Genomic DNA, 18412 nt, shown 5'->3' on the forward strand with positions numbered 1-18412 from the left:
AGAGCTTGAGCATAATGTAAAATCAGCTGCATCAAGTTTAAAGTGTCAGAGCTTACAATGTGCAGCTGTCACCAGAAATACGGGAGGCACTGAGAGTGCACCGAGCACCCAGGAATGATATTAATATTATTACTTTGTATTTCGTGCGCACGTTATAGCTATATTGTGTACACAATTTAATTTTTGTATGACCATGTTGCCAGAGGGGCTCCGTAGATACTACAATAATTATAGCGCTTTTACTTTGCAAACGAGGAACCGGATATATTCTTTTTTCCAGATTGTAGCGCTTTTTTTCCACTGGTAGTTCGCGAATACCCGCCCTACTCTGCCTCTGATTGGCTAGTACTTGTTGCCTTCGTTAAATGGATTAGTTAGATTCAGAGTCTATTACAGTCAGAGCCAATCAGAGGCAGAGTAGGGGCGGGTCTTCGCAGAATTCGGGTAGGAAAAAAAGAAGAAAATTACGCAGTTAGCCGGTCAAAAATGGCTTCTCAACAGCAACAACCTAGTGTTTCGATGTCTCAGGCCGGACTACAACAGTCTGCTTCATTACAACAACAACAGCAGCAACAACAGCAGCAGCAGCAGTTGAGTCAACAGCAAGACTTTGACCCCGTTCATAGATTTAAGATGCTTATTCCACAGCTGAAAGAAAGCCTACAGGTAATTGTCTCCGCATCAAGCTAAAGGCTAATATCGAAAATGGTCCCAAAACATGTCACATACAAGACAAAGTTGTTGTGCAAACGATTTCACAGTGCAACTGCTTTATTATGAGAGATAAATTAAATAGTAGGAAAATAAAGCTCAGAACTTAAATCCTTGTTTTTCTTAATTTTTCAGAATTTAATGAAGATTGCATCCCTGAATTTGGCCCACAATACGTCAATAGACAACGGCATGTGAGTAACTTAGCCGGGTTGGGTTTGAACATTTTACAGCAGTGCACCTGAAAGAAAGTTTCTAATTTTTGAATGTGTTTGTTTTTCTTCTACTGGTTCAGCAAAAGTAGCGACACCACCGTTCAGCGCTTTGACAAAAGCCTGGAGGAGTTTTATGCCCTGTGTGATCAGCTGGAGCTGTGCTTGGTAAGGCTTAAATTCACAAAGTACACATGTATATCATCACAGCTGGTATTAATGAAACATTTCCTTTATTTATTTATACCTTTTGCAACTCAGTAATATTGCTAGTTTTGATAAATTAATAATGGTTAATAAGTGTCTCAGAGTGAAATATATATGCACCCTAACATTCAATAGGTGGTCAATGTCAAACAGTGAAAAATACCCATCACAATTTACTTGCAGTCCAAGGTGATGTCATTGAATGTCTTATTAGACATAAGACAGATTATAAGACCAAGAAAGGCCAAAAATCATTGAATTTGAAAAATCAAATGCCAAATGCCACACAATTTCTTGATTATCAAAATAGTTTTTCTCTTAAAGTGACCCTTACCTTTTTTACCCTTTGGGGGGTGTTGGAGGGGAAGGGAGTGTGGGGGGTGGGACATAGGAGGGAGGAGGGGTTGTTGCTGTTCAAGTTTTTTCAAAGTGCTGTGTGAAATGCAAGGAAGGCATGAGTCCCTTTAATTTATATATTGTCTAATCATTGCAGCTCTACTGTGAACCCTCCATAAAACAAACTGATTTTCGATCCTAATTATGTGTCTTTGTATAAAATTGAGTGAACACATATGAATAGAGTAGTGTCCACACCTACAATTGAAAACATAATCATGTTTTTCTGTCCTCTGTGCAGAGGCTGGCGTATGAGTGCCTCTCCCAGAGCATCGACAGTGCCAAACATTCACCCAACCTGGTTCCAACAGCCACCAAGCCAGACACAGTGCAGACAGAGTCCATGTCTTACGCCCAGTACCTCGGCATGATCAAGTCTCAGATCTCCTGTGCCAAAGATATCCACAACGCTCTGCTGGAGTGTTCCAAGAAGATTGCAGGAAAAGGACAACCTCAGGGAATCATGTAGTCCTGGACTCACTAACCCGACTCTTTATGCATCCGCTGGCTTTTTGGAATTTCACATTTGCTGTTTATTTCTCAAGATGCTGTGTATTTAGTTGTTTTTTAAAAATAATTTATGTTCCTTGTAAACGCTGTGTAAATATTCTTGACAAACAGTCATGATCTAAGATGACCAGCAGGTGGTGGCAAAGTTGTAATTGCCAACTCAAAACTCACAAGTCTTTTGTATCTTATTTGTATTGACTATTAAAATCTTTCTACTGATACTGGTGTTTTCTCACTATTCAAGATGGAAAAGATAATATTCATCAGTATCCTCTTTATTTGATTAAATGCTTTTAAATTATTCAAAGCATGATTTTAAAAGTGCAAAAACCCATGTAGATGCTGGCATTGTGGTGATAAAATCAAATTATAAGGGGAATTATACAAGAAAATGTGGCAGTTCCCAGAGTAGATGTTAATTTGGTTAAAAAACAAAACAAAACATGGTTAAATTTTACCTTTTTATTTGTTGGCATTAAAGTTTTACAAGGTTGAGTACTGGAAATAGTAAAATAATAAAATAAAATGTTAGTTTGTGATTTAAAATGTATAGTGGCAGTAGAATAAAGTTACTTATGTGCATGTAATAGCAAAGCTCTTTCGTATCTATGCTTTAGTAGCAGTTATGTTGATAAAGTGGGGCAACAGAACAGTTGCCAAACACTGGGATCTAAAGAGACTTTTGCGGGTGGGTTTAACAGATTTTGCCAACTTTTACTTTGAATCTCCAATTCCACAATATGTTTCCTCCTTCACATGATAAATCAGGGAGTCATGAAACACATTTGACCGGCACCGTGAGAAGTTCTCAAGTGGCTCATCTTCCATGTTACATAAACATACTAAAGGAGCATGCCACTTTTGTCTGCGTGCTCTGTATTCCTGGAATAAATGTGGCTTATACTTGGATCCTTGTTGAGCTGTTGTATATAGGTAAGAGGTTCCTTCCTATCATATGTTGCAGAGAGGAATTAATGAAGTCTGATACAGAAGCACGTGAGTGGGGAGCCTGGTGGGCTTGCAGCTGTGTAACATCTCAGACCAATCTGAGCTACTGACAAGTGCTCCGATCCAAAAATACTACCCTGGGTCACTACCAAACAAGCACAACAAGAGGATCATTACAATACAGGCTCACGCTCACATAGACACTGCATAGGCATAAACTAACTTTTTCAAGTTGTCCTTATTCCTCCCGTATGAAGCTGGTTTGGAAATGATAAAAAACAAAACACTAGATCAATCATCTTATTTTTACATTTTTATTTTTAGATTGATAGTCTGTGTTGACATAGAACTTGTTTTTAAAGCTTGAAAAAATATACAAGAACAAAGCTAGAATTACTGAGAATAATCCAGACGTTGTCAAGAGTTTGTGCAACGCAGCACCGAGTTCATCAGATGAAAAACAAGAGAAACCAAAGTAACAATATAAAAAGGGAAGCTTATTATTTTTCTTTTTACAAAGATTACAGCAGATAAAATACATATATCTAGAACATCAGATACTAGACAATATAATTACAAACAGATAATTTAGACATACTGGAAGTGCATTAGTAGATTTCAAACAAGTCAGTAAATGGGTCACTACACTTTGTGTCTGGTTGCATTATAAAAATGACATAATGTTTCAAACAGATGAAATCAGAGAGCAAATTCTATTCATCAGATGCAAAATATTATAGATGTATTGCTTGTAGTGCAAGTAGTGTCTTTGACCCTTCTTTTTTTACATTGTATTGGCCTATTTGTTTGAACCCCACTACTTCCATAGAAATGCTAATGATCCCTTTGGTTTCTTGGTTGGTGTGAAAGAATAAGGACCCTTTGTACCTTTATTGTGATTCTCTATCAGAAACTACAAGTAATAATTCTCGAATTGCTGGTTTTACATGTTCTACAGCCCACATCCACATTTATTTTACATTACTGTTACTATTCTCCAAAGCATACCACAGGATTTTCATTTTTGTCTGTTTGAACTGCCATGATTTTAATTTCATGAATTATACAATTCCTGACTTAGCGATAGTGCCTCCCCAAACCCTACATGTCTTTTCATTCCTCTGTGTGTTTTCGTACTCAGCTGTGAACCATGTCGAGATTCAAAATAACAACAGTGAGATGGCAGGAGAAAGTTGACCCCCAGAGGACCAGATTAAATGTCCACTGTAATGGAAAAGCCATCTTCAGCAGGTTTCGGTTCTCTGCCAGCTAGTAATGGGCAGCAGTAATATAAAATGGATGTAATCGGGCCAAAATATTTAAAACCACAAATATGAGCTCTTAAATATTTCAGATTCTGGGTCAGTGTCTTTTATGTTGATGAGACTGGGGCGTGTGTATGGTTACTGAGCACAGGAGTGTACTGTATAATGCTTGAAGGACTTTAATGAGCATACAGACAGACCAATGTTTTTACTGCTTTGTCGAGCTTTTCATGTTGCTTTTATCCACAGCCTTGGCCTTTGCTTGTTCTCTGTGTAAAACACAAAACAGAGAAATTAAATAAACACAGTACTATGATAACAGCATATTTTACAGAGCATAATGTGTCAGCTATTCCCACTTGTTTGTCATTTGATACTGAAATGCACATTCTAGCTTGTCTTCAACACTTCATGGTGTCTGAGCATGACCTGTCTGACCTGTAGGGCTGCTTAGGAGCGGGGAGGGCTGCCTGCTCAACACCACGTAGCTGCGGCTCCCCCGGGCGAGACATGGGGCCCGATGGATGAAACTTGGACAACTCCTGCTGCCACTCTTCGTCAAAATTCTGTGCTTCAGCTACGGGCGGAGGATCAGGATCATGTTAGGAAACACAGTATTTGCTATTTGTTTATTTGTGTAATGGTAAAAACAATGTGCAGACATACATTCATCCATATTCTGGAAGTCCTGCATGAGCTCCTTCTCTCCTGTTTTGTTGTTTAATTTCTTCTCAACTACGTGTCCCCTGTCCTGGATGTGGTGACCAATGGACATCTGCTCCAGACCACTCTCGGAGTCTCTGACTGCTCGCCGGGTCTCCTTAATCTGATAATAAAAAATAATTTACTACATAATGCTGTATTTCACTGTACTGTGGTGTTAACAAGTGATTGGATACTTACCCCCCCTGGGGCACGGCGTGTCGATGAGCTTGCCTGGAAAACCTTGGGAGGCTCATTTCCCACCTTTGAATATGTCATGACTGATGAGGAGCTGAATGAGTGGCTGTTTGAAGCTGTGTTATCCTGGCAAATACACACACACACACAGACACACACACACACACACACACACACACACACAACGTTAAACAGCTGCAGTTCATGTACCAAAACAGTCTGAGGAAGCAGCAGAAAGATAAGGATGATAACATAAAATCATAACCTGAGTGAACTCACAACGTTTCTGTGCATCTCCTGCATCCTGTTCCTCATGTTGGCCATCATGTTGTCAACCATGCCGAAAGGGTTCCTCATCAAGTCCTGCACAAACACAGACAGAAAGAATAGCCATAGGTCGGACCAGTTGGATAGCTGGGCTCGTGTGCCACCTGGTAGCTAGGCATTATCAGCTCATAAACAACTCCATCATATAAACATACATACATGCAAAGAGTACAGTGGGCTATATATGTGTCTTCCATATGTGCTGTTTGAGACTCTATAACCACATTCCATCACTTCACCATGTGTGACCGAGTAACATTTATAATAAACCTAAAGTAAAAACTAAATCCAGCATGATAATAAACATGCAATTTATTATCTCTTATTAAAATAGGGAGACAACTTGTTCCAGTTCACATCTGCATCAAATAGTTTAGAAGTATTGTGTTAAATGCATCGATGGGCAGCAGCTGCATGTTTAATAAAGGTTGTATTTACTGGAGGGCTGTTAAATTCAGTTATATTGAGACTGTACAGGTCTTTCTATTGTTTTGGCATTTCACTGCAGATTGTTTAATAGATCATATGATGTCTTAAAAATCTTGATTGTAATATTTGTTTGACTACCTTGTAAACTGTCTCTTTATTATTCAAAATGAAAAAGAGGAAAACGCTTGGCACACAACATGTACTTCAATGCTGGAGGTGCTGGCAATGAACATGTAAAGTGTTTATGTTAGAGACTACACATTCAACCTGTGAAAACATCATCAAGGATCTTTTGTTAGCACAGACAAGAGCAACACGCGTTGCTCTGCGTTTCTTCAGACCCAGTGATTACACTGATTAACTTTCAGTTTAGTCTGACGATTGAATCACTGTCATTATTATGTATATGCAGAGCACCTTGTGGTCTTGTATTGTAACTCAGTCTTTATTCAGACCTATCACATTTCCTTTAAAGACAATTTTTGTCTCTTTGTCTCATTTGATCCCTTTAAATAATCATCTGCATACTGTAGGTGCGACAGGTTTGTGGCCTGATACGGACACAGTCATGCATATCACAGTAAAACGCCATTTATCAACCGTGCCTTTCAGATTTACTCAAAAAAACGGTGTCACTCTGGTCGCATCCTTGTCTTTCAGACTTAATAGCAAGGACCAGAGTTACATTTCGGATTGGATTTGCATTTTACGTATTGGTCACAGTGTTTCCACTGGAATTATAGTTAGCAGAACTTGTAAAATGTAACTATTCTCTTTTAGATTCAATTATTATTATTGTAATCCTGACCCGAGGGCAGGATGTCCAGCATTTTAGACTTTTCAAATGCCTGCAACAAATCCTGATAGTGGGAAAGGATTACACAATTAGCACATTAAATCAGACTGATATTGGCTGATTAAAAACACGTTTTTGTGAAGTCTGTTTTAAGAGTTATTATCTTTTTGAGAGGCAAACTTTTAGCATATACACTGTTTAATATATATTTTTTGCACTGACAAGTTGCCTACAGGCTACATACATCATAGAGCACTGTGAAGGTACTGGTGGCCTCAAAAAGTAAATGTAAAAAGTTTGTGCGGTTCCAGTCAGGCTCAAGGTTAAATAATTACAGAGTAAAAACATTAGCCTGCAGTATGATGATGAGACATTAAAGGTAATGGTGAAAGTTTGCAGTGAACGTACTGTAGAGGAAACACTGTGACCGCTTTACTGACCACTTCAGGAGACACAGGCTCATGTCGGTCAGTAAGTGATGGACAGAGGGAGTTGAAGTGTTAGATTGTGCACTTAGCAGGTATGGGTTTAAGTGAGAAAGTCATACGATAGTGTGGTTTACTGACCGTGCTGTCCATACTGCCAAAGGGCAACAGTGATCGGCTCATATCCTGAAAATTCAAACAAAAGCAGTTAAGCAACACACTGAATTTTTGCATGTTCGTTGAGATTGTTGGCAGTTGGCCGCCCTGTTTGTTGTGAGCTTGTCCTACATCGGTCACTAAGCCCTTGACACGGCTACGCAGAGCTCTCCACGTGGCCTCAAACACAACCCTTCAAGGCCATGAACCTTCTGGGAGTGCAAGCACCAGTAACAGACCAGTGAGGAGGGAGCAGCCCGCAGCTTTCAGCCAGACCGCATGTTCTCTGGGCCAAAACCGCAGGTGTTTATGACCCTGCGGCCCAGGATAAGCATCTCAACAGCCATCGCTATGTGTGTGTGTGTGTTTTTGTGCTTGTGTGTGTGTGAGTGTGTGTTTGTGCTGGGGGTATTGTGCATAATCAGTGGGGTGTTGAATGACTTGTGTTCCATGCGTAATTGGGTCGCATTGCCGGAGATTAGCGCAGGTTTAACACTGAAACCGAGCTTCATTCTAGGAAGGCTGCGGAGGGCGGGATGGACCAGCCAGGACAGGGATCTAACGGGGGGTCGAAGAGTCCAGGGCTGCACTCTCAGCTCTTTTCAAAGGTCAAGCTGATGTAAAACACTCCTGACCAGTATCTATGAAGCCTTGTGGCCAATTTTATCCCAGAGTGGCATCTATGAACTAATAAATGCCTGTTACATATCTGACAGCATTATATTTAGACTTGGGCTGGGTTGAGCAGAGGAGAGATTGAGGGTACAACATGAGGAACCTGGACCCAGTGGTCTTTAAACACTGGCTGTCTGGTCTACTGCAGATTGACATCCTCTTCTCTCCCTCAGTCTGATATTGAACCTGCCGCTCCGCTCCTCGGGGAGCTGCGAGTCACGCCACAGAGGGCACATGAAGCGTAGATGTGATCCATGCTTAAAGGGGAAAGAGAGGAGGCGCTGCAAATCCCAACTCCTGGGAATGTGTACACCTCCGGGGAGTTGGAGGCATTCTGTCAGATTCGAGGTCGTACTGTATACCTCGAAGACCACAGAGGAAATGAAGAGGCACTTAAACTGACTGTGGTGGTGTCAGTGAGGGATAACTTTGAGTCTATATTAGCTCTGGTTATGCTTAAGCTGTTAAAACCTTTTCTCATGCTCATCTAGAGCATCTTAGAGTGATGCTTTTTAGAAACAACTGGCCAGACGATTGAGAGCTATGAAAGATGATATGAAGCAGCTCGTGGACATACTTAGGAAAATGGGAAAAGTGAGAACTCATAACAGCCGTGGACAGTAAGAAGGGTTTAAGCTTATATTTCCACTGACAATCTAATGCAAACTAATACAAGAAGTAGAAACTTTCAAGCATTATGTAGCTAATGTGTGTGTGCATATTTGCGTGTGTGTCAGCACTCCCTGTGTTATTCTAAGTGCTGTGAACGAGAGTAATAGTATAATTTAATACTATATGTGTGTGTGTTTTGTGTGCACATTTGTGCCTGTGATATTGGAGAGCGGCATGAGAGCGAGCTGTCTGTCATCTAGCTACTAATGCACCGGCACTGCCAAGGCACGTTCTGCCAAACAGATGGACCCAAAGAGCAACAATGAGAAAACAGAGTGTCCATGACATCCACACATACGCTGCTTTACAAAGCCAACAACACAGCACCAGAGATTCAACCCTCTGACACTGCTGCACACCAGAGGACGGCTCCTTATCTTCAGATAAATGAGTTTGTGCGTGTGTGTGTATGTGCGTGTGTGAAAGCTACAGAAGTTTTGTGGGAAAGAAAAAAAAACGTGGATCCTTATGGTAATCCAGTTAGCCCCAATTCCATTACCATACAGTAAGTATTCTGTTTAGTGAGAATTAACAATGATCGTTCATGGATCAGGCGGGTGGAGACATCTTTTTTTTTTTTTTTGAGCCACAAAATTCTCACAAGAACTTGTTGTTAACGTGCAGCAAAAAACCTCTACACCGAACTAGTATCTAGTAGTATCTAGTATCTAGAATCTTCATGCTATGCTGTTGTTCTGCAAAAAAGCCAAAGAAATTCTGCCACTGGACTGAGAAATTGTATTTTTATACATATCAGTAAACAATATCTTGTCAAGAACTTACAGAATCGAACACAATGCAGTATGTTGCTCCTCATATAAGATTAAATAAAGTTGTTTGGATGGACATTTTGCAGTGTAGCTCCAGTTCACCCGTTGTCACCGAGGTCATCAGTCAAGTACTCCGTGACCCTCCTCAGCTGGCATTAGCTAGTTAATGGCATGATGCTAATTAAGAGGAATCAAGTTGCTGGCTATTGAGGCAAGGCTTCTGATTTAAGTCATTATCAAGGATAAATATACAGGCCCTCATGAGGTACCAGGATTAAAGCAGGTGGCAGGGACTAAGTTTGACTTAGCAGGGATGAATGAGCGGTGCAGGGGCTGATTTGGGAAAGGTTAACGGGTGCAGAATATGGCAGACCAAAACTATCCTGCTGCCTGCCTTTGCATTGCAAGCCTGTAAAATGAACATCATCATGTCCCTGAGGAAACAGAGTATTCTTTAACCATTGTACTTTGACCTCATACCTTGCTAATATTAACAGCTGTGCATGAAAACCAAGATTCACAGGGAAGAAGTTTATCTATTAATCTATTTAGGACAAACTCATTGCTGTGCTTTTGTCTTAAAAGGTTAAAATGACAACTCCAAGTAGGTCAACGAGCACAATATCAAAATAAACTGTTATTTTTAGCCGCAGCTCATCTCAGCAGAATTCGGCGTGGTCCTATTGGTGTGAGTGTTAAAGAAGTTTGTGTGTGTATATCCAAGAAAGCAGTGTGTCAGTGGAACAATGCTCTATAAATAGGGCTAGTCAGGGATAGATATGACTGTCCAAAGAGGCCAAGGGGGTTGCCCTTCCACTAAACCAGAGACTCACATGGCCCCATACCTCAGTGAGTGGTGCTCCAGTTACGCTGCCAGTGGCCAGCTTCCACTATAACCTTAGTAAACTTAGCACTTCCTAAAAAACGCTAATCTTCTGTGGTTATAAGGTCGTAAGGCTGTACCATACAGGCAAGCACAAAGAAATGCTGCAGCAGGGGCTTTGAACTACATCCCACGTAGATAGTGTAAAACACCTGGTTAGAATCGCTCAGGTTGTGTGTTATTACTTCTGACCAAGAGTAGACCAACATCTCACATTGAAAAGGTGCCTCCAGAAATGCATGTTCTCACCCTGTGTTGGCCGCTCAGTGCCTGGGATGAGCTGGGCTGCACCGCCATGTTTCTCCCATCCGTTAAACTGGGCATCAAGGGCCAGCCAAATGGCTCTGAGAAGCTACGCATCATGTGTCGCATGTGATCATTGTGGGCACGGAAGGGATCCCTACAGGAGATGAAGGAGAAGTAAAGACACAGACAGTCTCAAAAAATCAGTGGAGTACTCTCTGCAGGAGGATAGTCAGGACTGCAAACCATGATGATCCCTGGAGAGAAAGGCACTCTGTTCGTACATTTAAAAGTAACTTCTTTCACACGTCAGATTAGAGTTTATTAATGATACATTCTCCAGTGAATACAACCTGCTGAAATAAGCAGGACCCCTAAAATAATTTCAGCCACCCTTACACTCCTTAAAGAAGTCGGGTCAAATGTGACCACACTAACTCAGCAGGTGTCCAATAGTGCAGTAAGTCAAAGTGACTGTGACACAAAACTAATACATTACTAATAACTTTCTCTAAATTGAACTGAGTTCTTCAGTTTTACTTATTGCTGTAAGTAATTAACCTGTTACTAAAAACATACTTAAAAAAACATAATAAAAATGATATAAACTTGGAACAAAGTTACATGGATGGACACAAAATAATGCTGCACTACATAATAATGTTATATACCCAATAATGACATTTAAATACATTTCCATCATACAGTTTAAAGTTAACTTGCATATATAAATAGTTTTATAGTTTGCAGAGGTCATACTGCATACATTCAATCCGAATTTGGGCTGTTTTCCAGTTCAAGTCCTGTTTTCAAGAGAAAATAACAATAATGTAAAGTGGAACTTGGGTTAACATTTCCAGCAGAAACTCACTTATTTACTTAATATTATTAGCTTGTTTTGTTTTGTTTTTTTAAAAAAGAAATCTGGGTTTTCAATGCATCTATACTCGACTCTGCACGAATAAACCTGCTAAATCTGTTTATCCAGGTCATAAACTAAATTTGAATCGCTGATGCATGATGCTGCTGCACTTATAGCTAAAGTTAGTTACAATATTACACCGTTATATTATATTGCCTCTAATACAACAGGCAGCAACTCACGAGAAGAAGGGATCCTCATCAAACTCCCTGAGATTACTGTTGAACATTTCCACGGATTTTTTTTTTTTAAAGCTGTAAACAAAATTTGAGATTAATGTTTTCAAATAATAATAATGATGATGAATAATAATCCCCCGCCGCTCAGCCGTGCTCGGTGGGTACGGTCACTATGGAGCTGCAACGCGATATGATTTAGAACCAAACCCACTCCGACACCGGGTCATGTGACGCCAACCCGGCCCTCTGATTGGCTGGTTATTCGGAGCTTTGAACTGTGTGGTTATTCGCTGGCCCATGTGTTGTGGATGGCTGCCATGACAACGGCACTCTAGACATTTCTCATTAAAACTCGAGTTTTCTTATCTTTCCTGCACAGGTCACCGTGAAATTGGCTGTGTGCTTGCTCATCTAACTGTACTTGATGGGGTTCCATGTAACCTCCACACATGTACAACTCATTTATACCCATTCATAACTTCAGGATGCCAAATGATTATTGAGGTAAAAAAAAAAAAAAAAAGACAATCTGACTGTTTTTGTTTCTGAGGCATATATTACTTTGGTTATTGTAAGGTGTGAAGAAACCATGGCACATAGCAAAGTTTAATTTGCCTGCTTGCTATAAGCAAATCATCTATACACTGTTATTTATTATATAATTACAACACAGCCTATTTGGAGAGTATGGGAGTGACACACTGTGTCCCAGACTTAGTATAGATTTACCATCTGGCCGTTCCACAAATAGGCCTGAGTCTAGATTCTGCACCGCCTTGAATCCCTACTCAGACATAACAGCAATAGGACACCGTATTGAATAAACAAAACATAAACATGAATTGCTAAGTAGCATCAAGTATGGTCAGGAGGAGAGGAGAGTTTAGGGCAGGTGACAAGACGACTACTCAAGTTTTATGTCAATCACTGATTCAGACCCAAGAGATCAGATCCAAGACCCAAGTTTATCTCAGAGTGAGGGTGAGTCAGGCTACTTTTAAAAGTTACTGTATGGCAGCCAGGATTTTGGATGATATTGAATGAATGGTGGATGAGGCATTGAGGTGTTTTGCCTAGTATGGTTAGAATTTTTTTTAAATCCAGGAGCCTTCTTTTGTTAATCATATACATGACAACTTTTTTTAACCCCGCTTACACATTCATCTCATTCACCCAGAGAAGCACAAAACAGTTTTCACTCCAAAAACCCCTACATATCTTTATTTACCGAGTTGATTAAAAAAAGACAAAGTGTATCAAATGCTACATCTACATGGTAAAACAAACCACCTCATCCTAATTCAAAAATAACAGAGCCAAACAACATTTCAATAACATGTACAATTATAAAATAATAAGCACATCAGGACCAAAAGATGTTCATTTGCTCCAGTTCTTACAAGTTTTTACAAGAGGTATTCGAAATTAGCAGTCGGGTGAATTAAGAAATGCTGTGATGATTGAATTTGACAAGGAGGAAAACTTGAGTGAGTGAACGAAGGGTAGAAACTTCTGTTTGTTGGGTGTTTTTTAGGTCACAGGACTTCCCATGAGCCTCTCCTGTCGCAGGGACACCAGTCTGTTGAGCCACAGGTCCTCGGCCTTCTCCTTGTCCATGAACATCTGCAGGACAGCGCAGAGAGAAATGGTGAGTAAGAAGGCAAATATACTGACAGTATTAAGAACAACAAGACTACAGGGAACCTACACAAGAATATAGGAAGACAGAGTTGCTTTTTGTTTTAACTGTGGTTTAGAGATTTTTTTAGACAGCATAAAGACAAGCGTAAAATAAATGAATCTGGTACATCTTTATTGGTGGATTGACTGTATTTTCTACAGTTGTTCGCATTTTAATTACTTTCTGCTGAATTTATGTATTTTAAATGATATTTTTTATGATGTGGTGTCCTGTATTGTCACTTTTCCTGTTTTGTGTTGCTTTTTGGTGCTGCGTGGTGAAACCAAAGATAATTTTCCACAGTGTGGACAATATAAAACCCCTTCTTTTCTTCCTTATTTTATACACAGATTTATACATAGAAAAAAACTCTCCAACTTCTACATATGTATATCAGGATAGCATCAAAAATTCTGTACTGGTCAGACTATAAAAGTGAAATAGATACACTCAAGTTTGAACCTTTGCATGCAAGTCATTTATTCTACAGCATTTCCTCAACCAACCTTTGCTCCTATGAAAATGTTTTTATTTGACTGCTTTCTTTTTAATCAAATAAGTGCATTGTAAGTCACAGTCTGTCACTTTTAGTACTGATGACAGTGATTGTAATTGTGTTATGGCAACTCAGTCCTAATGTCTAAACACCTCTCACATCAGGATGTGACAGAAATGAATGTTTCCTAGTAAGCTCACGAGCCTGGCACAGGGCTGCTAGGACTGCCTGTTGACACCCATGTAACCTCAGCGTGGACCATGTGACACTGTGGTGATGCTGTAATACTTGAGTTGATGGATGTGGAAGCTTAAATGTAGAACTTCACTCTTTCCTTGCTATTTACTTCAAAATACACCTGATGTAAACCTTTACATAGCATACAACCCAGCTGGTACTGCGAGTGTAGCAGTGTATTAGCCCGGTGACAGAAAACGGCCTACACATGTGACATGTATTCACTGCAGTACATCACCAGTAGTAATGATACTGATTGTACGAGGGCTATAAAATTGTTGCTGCAAGTGTCTGACGAATGAGGGCATCTGTTTATTAGGAAGTAACATAATGACTATGAGAGTGACAGGCAAGGCGTGAGAAATAGGGAAAAATTGGAAGATCGTTTCCATATTCACTGTGTGTTTTTGTGGGAGAGATAATGTTGACATGCTGGCTATGTGTACATACTGTATATCTATGTGATGATATGTGTCTATTATTATGCAGATTGTAGAGCAACCCCGGCCGTGTCGATCCTTCATTCCTAACGTACGCCGCTGCTTACAGCTTCGCTGCATGTTATCTGTGTGTTAGATTCAACACCAGTGAGTTCTTGTCTGTCGGCCGTGCACTGGTGTCATGGTGCTAATGAGGCTGTGTGTGTGGGATGACAGTATCTGGGCTGAGCTAATGGGACTCATCTGTTCTAATTGGAAGTGGAGCTGGGGCCGGGGCCCGCCTGGGGCATATTGCTACCATACATCAGCCTGTCTGCGGGGGTGTGTATGTGTGTGCGTTTGAGCTGGGGGTGGAGGGGGGTGTGCACCTAGATGTGTTTGTGAGGGGGTTATCTGCATACGTCAGGGCATAACTTAGTTTCCCAGTGGAGATAGATGAATGGGAAGCCCCAGGGAGCGTTATTGGAGTTTAAAGTTTTCCTTCTCGTTTTTCATCATTGGTCTGCAGGCAGGGGAGGAGGTTTATGTGATGTTTGGAGGCTATAATCTACTACACTGCAGCGTCCTATACTATATGATGCACTGTATCAGAATATGCAGAGGTGGTGGTGCAGTGATAGTGGTGTTGCTTGCGGCAGTGGTATTTTGGACAGAAAAAGTTTCCAAGTTTTTCTGCCATTCAATAAAAACAAACAAAATACTCATAAAAATATGACAGCACTAAAAGATGAAATGACAAGCTGTTGCCTGAGGATTGGAAGCTACTCATTGGCTCAGAGGATGTTTAAGGCTCTGTAGTCTAACTTACAGTAGGATGGGCGAGAGTATCATTGTCATTGTAGACAATGGATATGGGAAGAACAACGTCCTGAGAATCTTCCCTCTCTGACTCCTGCTTAACCTCAGCTGGCTCAGTCTGAACACACAGAAATACAAAATTCAGACATAAATGGGTCAAACTCAAATTAAAATTAGCACATGCAAACAGAGAAAGATAACTACAGTACATAAGGATAAAGAAAACATGCAATGTCAACATTATTTTACTGTCTGAATGGAAAGGATGAGTTGATTATGCACAGGAAGAAATATATTTCTCCCCATCAAGTTTTAAGTTTGAGTATGTAGTATGTTCACACTGAAAAAGAGACAAAATATGTATACTCAAAAAGTCAGTATATTTTCTAAAAACACTTGATTTGAACATTTATGAATAATACTGTTTCACAATTACTGCCCCACAATGCAATGGGGAAAACACCAAAAACGGAACTGTGAATGGTGATGAGAAAAAATAAAAATATTAAATCCTTGAAAATATATTTTGCTTTCTCAGATTGCAATTTGACTAATGTCTCGCAGTGCACGTTATGTATCATATAGAATAGTGACATTAAAATAGACAAAAAAATGTCAGTATGCACACTATTGTCTGGCAATGCAATAAACAAAGTGAATTGAGGCGCTCCCCACATCTGGGAGAGAAAAAAAAAAGTGTGGATGCCTGTAAAACAGGAACAACAAAAAACAACAATGAAATCTTTGAAAAAAAAACATGTTAATGTGTTCTTGTGACTATTTGTATAGAACAGTTAAGTATGTTGATATAATAGCACAATAACTATATAGTGTAATGTCTATACAATAAGTATATACAGTAATACAGTACTGGGACACAGCAAAGGATGGTGAAATGCAATATGACAATTAACCAGCAGATGGCAGTGAAAGTCTGGCCCATGCTGTAGGAATGTATTGGAAGTTATCAGCTTGTATCTCTAATATATTAGAGAGTCTTACTTGACTCATCTGCTGGTGTGTAAATGTGGTTACAAACAGGGCGGTGAGAAAACATGAGACTATGACCGATATATTCCTCCCCTCATGTCATCCACCTTATATTTCCTGTGCTAAGGCAGAAACTCTGGTGAGAGGGGCCTAGCTTCTGATGAGCTACAGTACATTTGGTCCTTTTAATGTGACTACTGAAGCTAAAAATTCTCCATATTACAATATTCAAACACTTCAAAGAATCAGCTTTGTGTCAGGTTACCTTTATCAGTTGGACAGAAACATCATACACGTTTTATTAAAGCTGGAGCCAAAATCATTTTCCTTCCCCCTTTATAATTGAAAAGGACTTTAAGTAGTGATTCAGGTTCTCTGTCCCCCTCATGTCGCCATCTGTAACGTTCATGCTGATTGAAGGGAATGTGATGTTTAGAAACCATTCTCCCGCCATCCCAAGAGCTATTACTTAAAACTATAATAAGCCCCATATTTAAAAGGCTGGCCTGCTCTCCTTGTTGTACTTGATAAAGAATAAATATCAAAATGAACATTTTGCCAAGTCCATTCATGCTTAAAACACTCCTAATACCAGCCCCAGAGCAAATGTTTACCCAGTTGGAAAGATCTATTTCAAATTAATTTGGCTAGATAAAAAAGTGAGTGAGATATAAATCACACTGGCTAATAAGAACGGTGATCTGCCAAGTATCAGATAGTTTAAGTGGTCATCGCAATTCCTCTTCTATATTCAGAACAATAATGTGCTGAATATACATTTCTAATGAATGCAGCTTGCTTGAAATAGAAAAAAATGTTGTATATTTAGTGTAGCACATATTAAAGTTTTCACTGAGCTCTCCTCATTAACAGTGCCTTAAAATAATCATTAGTCACAACTGACTTTTAAAAAAATAATGGTTTTAAATACCACAACCAAGTCAACATATAAGATAAGATAAGATAAGATAAGATAAGTTAAATGTATTGATCCCACAGTTGGGAAAATTCATAAAATAAATACAATAAAAGATACAAACTAAATTACAGGCTAGTGTAATTTTGGTACTATTTTGTTTAAAAAATCAAATTAATGATCAATTTCTGTCAATAAAAAATAACCCAAAGAAATCTGGGTAGTCAAGTAATCTTCAAATTCATATTTTGCCATTATGCTCTTTATACAGCCACAAATATGAAAGAAACATAAAACCGCTAAAAGACTTTATGAAATCCTTCCAACTAAGGATGAATTGTTTGGATATCATAAGTATATTTGACTAATGGGGAGGACTATTCATCTGGAAACCACTCAAGAGCGGTTATAAAAAGATGTTGCAAACTTGAATTTGTATTTCATTAAAGTATACTTTCGATTAAAGATTAAAAAATAAATTTTACTTCACATGTATGTCCATCAGAATCTGAAAAATAGATCTTTCTCTATCCTTCTATATTATGTTTTGCAGGGCGATAAGAGATCCTTAATTTTCTACACATATCAGTGAAACCTTTAGAGATGGATGGCCAGCTGTGAGAGCGTGAGAACAAACTTGATGTGTACGTTTTTCCCACATGGGAGACCTAGACGTGAACATTAAAAGCTACTTGTATTACCTTAATTGCTCCTGGTGATGTTGCAGCTTTAATGAGTCAAAAGGATGCAGGGAAGGCCGAGTATACTGTGCGTGTGCAATTTGTCCAGATTCCAGATCAGTCTTGACCTTTATCATACCAGGACTTGTTTCGAAAGTCGGCACAAGTTTGCTGTCACATGTTGTCATCTATCGTTTCAAAACAGCCATGAGCCCCAACAAATCTAATTCCTGCTCCTTCAGAGGGAGGAACATTTCAATAATGACTTCTGTGTTTTGTCTGCATCTGCACAACCAGAGGGAGGAGAGAGAGATGGGAGAGAGGGAGACAGAGGATGGCTGTTGCCTGCTGTGGCTTTTGTGTGGGTGCTGCCGCTTTGGAGGCGGCGAACACTGGAGCGTCTGATGAAACCGTCTCAGGTCGGAACAAACGGTGCTGAATGGGAATGTTTGATTTGGTCTGGGCTGTCTCTGGACAGACGGCACAGCATTGCAGAGAGGGAAATTCAATAAGAGACAGAGTGAAACGATAGAGAGAGTGAGGGGCAG

At 39.7% G+C, this 18412-nt stretch overlaps 3 protein-coding genes across 4 annotated transcripts in view; 1 reads left to right on the forward strand and 2 right to left on the reverse strand.

Annotated features, from left to right (window-relative positions):
* Nucleotides 1-471: 471 nt before the first annotated feature.
* Nucleotides 472-2255, forward strand: med29 (mediator complex subunit 29). Of its 2 annotated transcripts, none has more exons than XM_062418843.1 (4): nt 472-666; nt 847-905; nt 1001-1091; nt 1768-2255. In XM_062418843.1, the coding sequence occupies exons 1-4, from the start codon at nt 487-489 to the stop codon at nt 1993-1995; spliced, it is 558 nt and encodes a 185-aa protein (XP_062274827.1). In that variant the 5' UTR covers nt 472-486; the 3' UTR covers nt 1996-2255. The 2 variants fall into 2 exon arrangements, with proteins under 2 accessions (XP_062274827.1, XP_062274828.1); XM_062418844.1 differs by having other exon boundaries at nt 1007-1091.
* Nucleotides 2256-3292: 1037 nt separating this feature from the next.
* mlf1 (myeloid leukemia factor 1) lies at nt 3293-11775 on the reverse strand. The gene is made up of 8 exons (XM_062419304.1): nt 11630-11775; nt 10532-10682; nt 7268-7312; nt 5429-5512; nt 5153-5275; nt 4916-5075; nt 4688-4826; nt 3293-4518 (listed from the first exon to the last, which is right to left on the reverse strand). Exons 1-8 carry the CDS (start codon nt 11674-11676, stop codon nt 4458-4460), a joined length of 810 nt encoding a protein of 269 aa, XP_062275288.1. The 5' UTR covers nt 11677-11775; the 3' UTR covers nt 3293-4457.
* Nucleotides 11776-12802: 1027 nt separating this feature from the next.
* rsrc1 (arginine/serine-rich coiled-coil 1) overlaps nt 12803-18412 on the reverse strand; it is a 126106-nt gene continuing 120496 nt past the window's right edge. Inside the window, exons 9-10 of the mRNA XM_062419810.1 lie at nt 15289-15396; nt 12803-13249 (exon numbers count right to left, since the gene is read on the reverse strand). Coding sequence (XP_062275794.1) covers nt 13157-13249; nt 15289-15396 — 201 coding nt within the window. The 3' untranslated portion in view covers nt 12803-13156. The remainder of the gene's footprint in view (nt 13250-15288; nt 15397-18412) is intronic.

This window comes from Scomber scombrus, chromosome 5, assembly GCF_963691925.1.
Source record: "Scomber scombrus chromosome 5, fScoSco1.1, whole genome shotgun sequence".
NCBI classification, from domain to species: domain Eukaryota; kingdom Metazoa; phylum Chordata; class Actinopteri; order Scombriformes; family Scombridae; genus Scomber; species Scomber scombrus.

Bases quoted from the DNA above. Each gene is read 5' to 3' on its own strand.
- mlf1 (XM_062419304.1), bottom strand. From the start codon at position 11,676: ATGTTCAACAGTAATCTCAGGGAGTTTGATGAGGATCCCTTCTTCTC. The intron at 7,313-10,531 runs GTGAGAACATGC...TTGAATTTTCAG, and splicing joins CACTGAGCGGCCAACACAGG to GATATGAGCCGATCACTGTT. The intron at 4,519-4,687 runs GTCAGACAGGTC...TGTTTTACACAG, and splicing joins GCTCCTAAGCAGCCCTACAG to AGAACAAGCAAAGGCCAAGG.
- med29 (XM_062418843.1), top strand. From the start codon at position 487: ATGGCTTCTCAACAGCAACAACCTAGTGTTTCGATGTCTCAGGCCGGA. The intron at 667-846 runs GTAATTGTCTCC...TTAATTTTTCAG, and splicing joins AGCTGAAAGAAAGCCTACAG to AATTTAATGAAGATTGCATC. The intron at 906-1,000 runs GTGAGTAACTTA...TTTCTTCTACTG, and splicing joins ACGTCAATAGACAACGGCAT to GTTCAGCAAAAGTAGCGACA.